Source organism: Poecilia reticulata, linkage group LG22 (genome assembly GCF_000633615.1).
Source record: "Poecilia reticulata strain Guanapo linkage group LG22, Guppy_female_1.0+MT, whole genome shotgun sequence".
NCBI lineage: Eukaryota > Metazoa > Chordata > Actinopteri > Cyprinodontiformes > Poeciliidae > Poecilia > Poecilia reticulata.
Window position 1 is genome coordinate 8,995,417 of NC_024352.1, and position 6,868 is coordinate 9,002,284.

Below are 6,868 nucleotides of genomic sequence, written 5' to 3' on the forward strand. Positions count from 1 at the left end.
TGTACGTAGGCTGGAGGTAGAGGTGAACCTCAGGTGGTTCAGATGGAGCAGCAGCTCTTCACGGCCGTGTCAACCACGTCTTCCTGGCTGGATGGAGTGGAGAACAACGTCTTCTCCGGCTCTGTGCTCATGGCTGAAAATGCAGAGACCCAGTTACAGAATCAAGAGGTATAAAATKTACACATTTTCTGTTACCAGTTTTCGTCTTTATAAGGTGTTTCTTCTTCGCAACGTGTGGTTGCTCGGCTCTAAAAAACAAAATCTTACTTTTGTAGCGTTGATAAGGTATTTTAAACTGTTCAAAAATATCAGAAATCCTCACTTTGCTTTCAAATCAATTTACTAACAGGGCAAGTGGTGAACTGGCTGGTCCCTTCAGGAATTTAAAGTTAGACCAATGTGGAAAAGGATCAATGCAACCAAATCTGACAGGTTGATCAGGTCTTTCTGGTTCAGTGAGCCAGACCGTCTTGATGGCTCCTTTGTTGAACTGTTTCTGTTTTTCTACTTTTCTACTTTTTTTTCCCATCACGTTTGAAGAGCAGAAGAAAGCGAGGAACGCAAAACAAACTGCTTCTGATGACTTAAAAATTATCTTCAGGTTTGAAACGGCCATTGAAAAACTTTWAAAATGGTGGCCATTCGAGGCCAGAACAAGAAAAACAAAAGAAGTGGTTATATATTTCTTTATTTACAATTTTTAAAACATGTATTTATTTGTCTGGCTTTGCCTTTATCTTGATTGAAGAAGATGACTTTGTACCTCTTTTTTATTAAACATTATTCTCCAGAGGGGGCGGCACTTTTTCAGGGGGGTCACGGCCCCCCTGGATCCCTCTTTGGGGGCCGCCACTGGAAACAGCCTCACTCACTCAAGGTTTTCACATGTAATTTAATAAGTTTGAAATTTTACATCCAACACATAACTCACTGTTTAGAGCTCAAACATTTTTCTGAGAACCTATGTGAGAAAAGTAAGACCCTTCACTTTGCAGAATATGTTGACATGTAACATCCAAAACACTCACGTCTTGAAGGTTTTGAAACATCATATTTAGRATAAGAGTTTAGACTTGACCAGATTTCAAATCACGGCAAAAACTGATTGAAAAGAGAAGTTAAATGTGCCTGAGAGGTCAGATCTCATGTATTTGTATGCGCTATATTTCTCAGGTAATTTTAAAACTGAATGCTATTTCTTTCTTTTTTTCATCTTCTCTACAGRTCCTGGAAAAAGAAGTGAAACACGTGACAGAAGAGGTGAAGCTCAGCCAGGCTCTGCTAGCCGGGTCTTCAGGGCTGAAACACGAAGACCGCGTGCTGCTGGAGGACAACCTGGACTGCCTCAAGGAGAGATTAGGAACTCTTGGTGGAGCTCTGGGTCAGCGGCTTGACCACATGAGGACCAGAGCACACAACCTCACCGCCTACCAGGTTTACCCTTTACTTTGCCTCTTTGTTTTTTCAATATTTTTAAATTTTATTGTACTGATTGGTAGCACTGTTATTGCACATCTTACAATCAGATTATTTGTCATCTTTTGTCTGAAACAGACTGAACTGCAGCTTCTCCAAACTGCTTTAATTGAGACTAAATGCCAGATCCTTCAAGCCCTCGCTGGAGCAATGGATAGACCATCTTCAAAACAAATGGAGGTAATGAAAGTACGACCTTAAAAAGACTTGCTCTCAGTGTGAGTGAGAAGCAAAGAGTCCAAGATCAAAGATATTTTTAGTTTTTAATAATTCATAAATGCCTTTCACTTCTATCAGGTCATCACGAGTGCAGAGGATACGTTAAAGGACTTTGAGCAGAGAATCATAGAGCTGAAAACCAGAGGAGCAGCACTGCAGACCGATCAGATTTCAGCAAACAAATTGCTTAAACTCCAAGTAATCAATAATAATTTTTAGATAAAGYTGCTTCATATCACAAAATGTAATTATTGTTTTTGGCAAATAAAACCAGCACACGTTTTCTGCATGTAGGATTCGTATGAGGAGCTGCTGATGACGGTAGGGTCAAGACGCAGCGGGCTGAACCAGAACATCGCTCTGAAGGAGCAGTACGAGCGCGCGCTGCAGGATTTGACTGACCTGGTCGACACAGCTAAAGACAAGATGGCGGCCGACCAGAGAATTGTGGCGAGCTCCGTGGAGGAGGTTCAAAATCATCTTGATAAGCATAAGGTAGTTTCAGTTTATAACCCTTGAATTGTGTAATTTCCAGTCGTGGAAGTGAAAACGTAGACAATAATTTAATACTTTGTGCACAAAAATTTGACARTAAGAAAGAAATACATCATGTGCATTGAAGTTATGTTGAACTTAAGTGGATGGATTGGGGAGAAAATTCTGTTTGTGTTTTAAAATTTTCTAAATGCAGTAACTAAAGTACTTTCCTTCCCATAGTAAAATATAGTGTAGTTTATGTTGTAACATGACAAAATGTGTGAATACTAATATATTGTAACTTCTCAGAATAGTGGGCTTTGTRAATGTTTATAATCAACCCAATCATTGYATTGATTATCATTTTTCCTAGGAGTTTTTCCAGGGTCTGGAGTCCCACATGATCCTAACAGAGACTTATTTTAGAAAGATTAGTTGCCTTATGCTTCCCAAAGAAAACAAGAACCTGGAGAAAACACTTGCTGAGGCTCGGAGTGTCCTGAAAGAAGCGCACAGCAAAGGAGTTGAACTGGAAAGTATCCTGGAGGTGAGGAAAACGTAGAACGTTCTGTACAAACTTTAAACCAGTATATAAACGAACAATCTTACTGTTGACATTCTGCTATTTGTTTTTGTCGTCATGATTGAATTGTTCACTTTTTTCGCCCACTCAGACTTGGTGCCGTTTAGTTCAGGACTACCAGAACCTGAACCGGCAGCTGGAGGCCGTCGAAGGAAGCATTCCCTCTGTCGGCCTGGTGGAAGAAACCGAAGAGAGATTAATGGACAGAATCTCTTTGTATCAGGTGAGACGTGATAGCAGCTTAGTTTTAGGGCGAGATGTGTTCATATTTAATAGTTTAGCCMGATCACTGCAAAAAAAAAAATTTAAATCTCACCAAGTATTGTTTGTCTAGTTTCTAATGCATATATCTTATCACAAAAGTAACTTTTAAGCTCTTTTCAGGTTCCAACCCAGCAAAAACAAAAATATACATTTTGTTTTTGTGTGCTCCACTCTTTGCAGGGCTTAAAGGGGAGACTGATGGAGCACCAGCACAAGCTCCATCAGGTGCTGGATGACGGCAGGCATCTGTTACAGTCGGTCTGCTGCCCCGCGCTGGAGAATCAGCTGGCGTTGCTGGGGGAGCACTGGCTGAGCAACACGGCCAAAGTCAACAAGGAGCTGGAACGCCTGGAGGCAATCCTAAAACACTGGACCAGGTCAGAAATACCTAAACTACTTTTAACTAACTCACAAAACTTGTATATATTTGTACATCTATATGTATCGTTTTCAATGGTGCTTCTGCAGGTATCAAAAGGAGTGTGTGGAGATTAGTGAGTGGCTGCAATCTGCTCTGGAGCGTCTGGAGTTCTGGAACACGCAGGCCATGTTGGTCCCACAGGAGCTGGAGACGGTCAGGGACCATCTGGCTGCTTTTCTGGTGAGGACACACACACAGGCACAGGTTGCTTTTTTTTTTTTTTGTAACTGAATATTTTAGGGACTTCCTAATCAGAACCTTCTGTCCCTGATATGAATCGAAGAGTTTTAATTATAGACGTCACTTTAGCCGATGCAGAGGTCCAGTCTGACATTACATCAAGATTTTTTTCTTTTTTTTAATAGATTTTCAGTATTAGAAATCAAACACACATCACACACAACAGTCAAAGGAAGCGTAGCATCAATCAGAAAACAAAAAAAGAGTTTTGAAAAGCATTGTTAAAGAAAATTTGAGTCAAAGGACTTTAAGCATTTGGTCCATTTAGTCCAAATGTTGTTAAACATGCCCGTTTGCATCCTCAGGGAGAAAGACAACTTTTCCATGACATTTATTTCATCTTTTATATTTATGTAGTCATCAGTAGTATGGGACTCCACTGTCTACCATTTGCTAGTGTTGGCTTTCTTACTTGCAACAAGTAACATATTCATTCATCTTTTATCTCCATCTCTCCATTTAGACAGTATATTGTTTTAAATTTGAAGGAAATCTATAATTAACACGTTCACATATCTACCCGGTAATTTCTTCACTGAAAAACACTCATCTCATGACTTTCTCGCTGTAGGAGTTCTCAAAAGAGGTGGAAGGGAAGTCGAGTCTGAAGAGCTCGGTCGTCTCAGAGGGAAACCAGCTGCTGCGSCTAAAGAAAGTGGACACAGTGGCTCTGCGCTCCGACTTGGCTCGCATCGACAGCCAGTGGGCCGAGCTCCTCACGCGCATCCCTGTGGTTCAAGAGAAACTGCACCAGGTAAAGTCACATGCAGCCACGCTGAACAGGCTAATCTCCTTCAGGGCAAATAGGATTACCCCGTCCCACTCCTTCACTCGGAAACACACTTTTGATGTGACCGTTGACCTGCGACACGTGCATTTTGAGACAGTTTTTATACATTCACCCGCTTTGGTTTTTTTTTTTGTTTTTTTAGATCCAAATGGAGAAGTTGGCCTCCCGCCATGCCATTTCTGAACTTTGTAACTGGATTTCACTGATGGAGAGTGTGATTGAGGAAGATGAAGAAAACCTCAAGAGCGCTGTTGGATCGAATGTGATTCAAGACTACTTGCAAAAATATAAGGTGGAACATTTTTATGTTAGCACAACTTAATATTTTAAATGGTATTTTTGAATCCCAGCATTCATTTAATTCAACTTCAAGGGGTTATAAAAACTGCATTCAAAATAACTTTTCTCTTCCTTTGATAATGAATATACATTCAAGTTTTTTTAAATTTGGCTCATCATCCTTTGGTTGATYCCCCCGTTTTCCTCGGTTTTAGGGATTCAGAGTGGATCTAAGCTGCAAGCAGCTGACTGTGGACTTTGTCAACCAGTCAGTTCTGCAGATCAGCGGTCATGACGCCGAGAGCAAGCGCAGCGACAAAACCGACTTCGCTGAGCGTCTGGGAGCCATGAACCGACGCTGGCAGATCCTACAAGGCTGCATCAACGAGAGGGTAARCCCATAATTTAATKAGATTATTACAACATATCTTATTCGTGTTGTTTAACTGTGTACCATAAAGTCTAAATATTTTATTTTACATTTTAATAAATTAAGATCCAGTTCCTCGAGAGCCTCTTAAAGATGTGGCTGGAGTACGAGTCGAGCGTTCAGATCCTCAAGTCCTGGATGACGTCTCAAGAAGAACGGCTAAAGAGGAAACACAGGATAGAAGATTTGACGTCGGTGCAAAATGCCCTCAAAGACTGTCAGGTGGGTCTGACATGTTGATCCAGATTACATCTTTACCACCTTTTGATTATGTGGCTTTAGTTCTTTGATGGGAAAACTTTGGATATTTTTTTAGGAAATGGAAGAGCTGTTGAAGGAAAAAGAGAAAGAACTGGAGAGAGTRGAGGAGCAGGGCTGTGCTCTTGTTCAGAACAAGACAGATGAGGCTTGTGCTATCGTCATGGAGACCCTCCAAAGCGTCAATCACACCTGGGCCAACCTGGACCACTTGGTATTTTTAGATTTTTACTCCAGCCTACATAWTTATCTGAGTTGTTGGGTTTCATTCTTGTTTGCTGCTGATTTCTCTGCAGGRTTAAGCTTYCGGTTCACCAAATCCCTCTGTGTTTACACATTTCATCTTTATCAGATAGGACAACTAAAGATTAGCCTGACCTCAGTGATGGATCAGTGGAGTCTGTACAAGCGGGCGTCAGAGGAAATCAACGGCTACCTGATGGAAGGACGATACTCTGTGTCCCGTTTCCGCCTCCTCACCGGTTCTCTAGAAGCCGTTCAGCTGCAAGTGCAAAGTTTGCAGGTCCATTAACATAAAGTTCGGATTTTTGATCACATAATTTAGCACTAGGACATGTTTAGSATTCAGCATAAATTTGTGTGTTTTATTGTAAAGGATCTGCAAGAAGAACTGGAGAAACAGGAAAGCAGTCTGAGAAAGTTTGGAGCTGTGACCCACCAACTTCTGAAGGAGTGTCACCCTTCAGTGTCGGATTCCCTCAACAATTCCCTYAAGGACGTCAATGCAAGGTGACTTTTTCAAAAATTAAATACGTGTTTTATTCTTTTTCTTTTCTGCAAAGCTCATATATAACAAACTTTGTCTCTGAGTACGTTTAATGTAGTCTTTCATTCTCCACACTCAGGTGGGCCGGCCTATTGGAGGAGATAGCGGAGCGTCTGAAGAGCAGCAAAGCCCTGCTTCAGCTGTGGCAGCGCTACAAGGAACTCCACGAGCAAAGCTGCAGCAGCATTCAGCTCCAAGAGGAGAAAGCAGACCAACTCCTGAAGAGCACCTGCAGAAAGGACATCGCTGATGAGGAAGTTTCTAACTGGATCCGGGAATGCAGCGTGAGTTGGACCGGGGTGACGATGGGTTTTAGCTCTAGACGACGTTTGTCGTACAAAAAGGCAGCCAGTCATGATCTGTCAGACTAGTTTTACTGTCGGCGTTGAAGAAAATGTTTCCGAGCTTCACGATGTGCACTGTTGGTTTTCTGACACACATTTTGTTCTGTAGGTCAAAAAAGTTCAAGTTCATGTTTGCTGTGTCCCTGACATGAATGTGTTATGACTTTCTTTATTTGTTAGATTTGTGGCGTGTCTGACTCATAGGTAGTGCTATTAGTTTTTTTGTTTTATCAATTTTCTGTCTTTGAAGATTTAATTTGTGAAAAATCTTGATTATTTGTGTGTGTGTGTGTGTGTGTG

The 6,868-nt window shown here is 41.4% G+C and overlaps 1 protein-coding gene across 1 annotated transcript in view; it reads left to right on the forward strand.

Moving 5' to 3' along the window:
- syne1b (spectrin repeat containing, nuclear envelope 1b) overlaps positions 1–6,868 on the forward strand; it is a 96,819-nt gene that overhangs the window by 70,273 nt on the left and 19,678 nt on the right. The window contains exons 103-119 of the mRNA XM_008399328.2: positions 10–168; positions 1,225–1,434; positions 1,555–1,656; positions 1,774–1,893; positions 1,990–2,190; positions 2,546–2,719; positions 2,847–2,978; positions 3,200–3,396; positions 3,488–3,620; positions 4,252–4,434; positions 4,613–4,762; positions 4,965–5,141; positions 5,246–5,401; positions 5,496–5,651; positions 5,790–5,960; positions 6,054–6,187; positions 6,304–6,508. Coding sequence (XP_008397550.1) covers positions 10–168; positions 1,225–1,434; positions 1,555–1,656; positions 1,774–1,893; positions 1,990–2,190; positions 2,546–2,719; positions 2,847–2,978; positions 3,200–3,396; positions 3,488–3,620; positions 4,252–4,434; positions 4,613–4,762; positions 4,965–5,141; positions 5,246–5,401; positions 5,496–5,651; positions 5,790–5,960; positions 6,054–6,187; positions 6,304–6,508 — 2,760 coding nt within the window. The remainder of the gene's footprint in view (positions 1–9; positions 169–1,224; positions 1,435–1,554; positions 1,657–1,773; positions 1,894–1,989; positions 2,191–2,545; positions 2,720–2,846; positions 2,979–3,199; positions 3,397–3,487; positions 3,621–4,251; positions 4,435–4,612; positions 4,763–4,964; positions 5,142–5,245; positions 5,402–5,495; positions 5,652–5,789; positions 5,961–6,053; positions 6,188–6,303; positions 6,509–6,868) is intronic.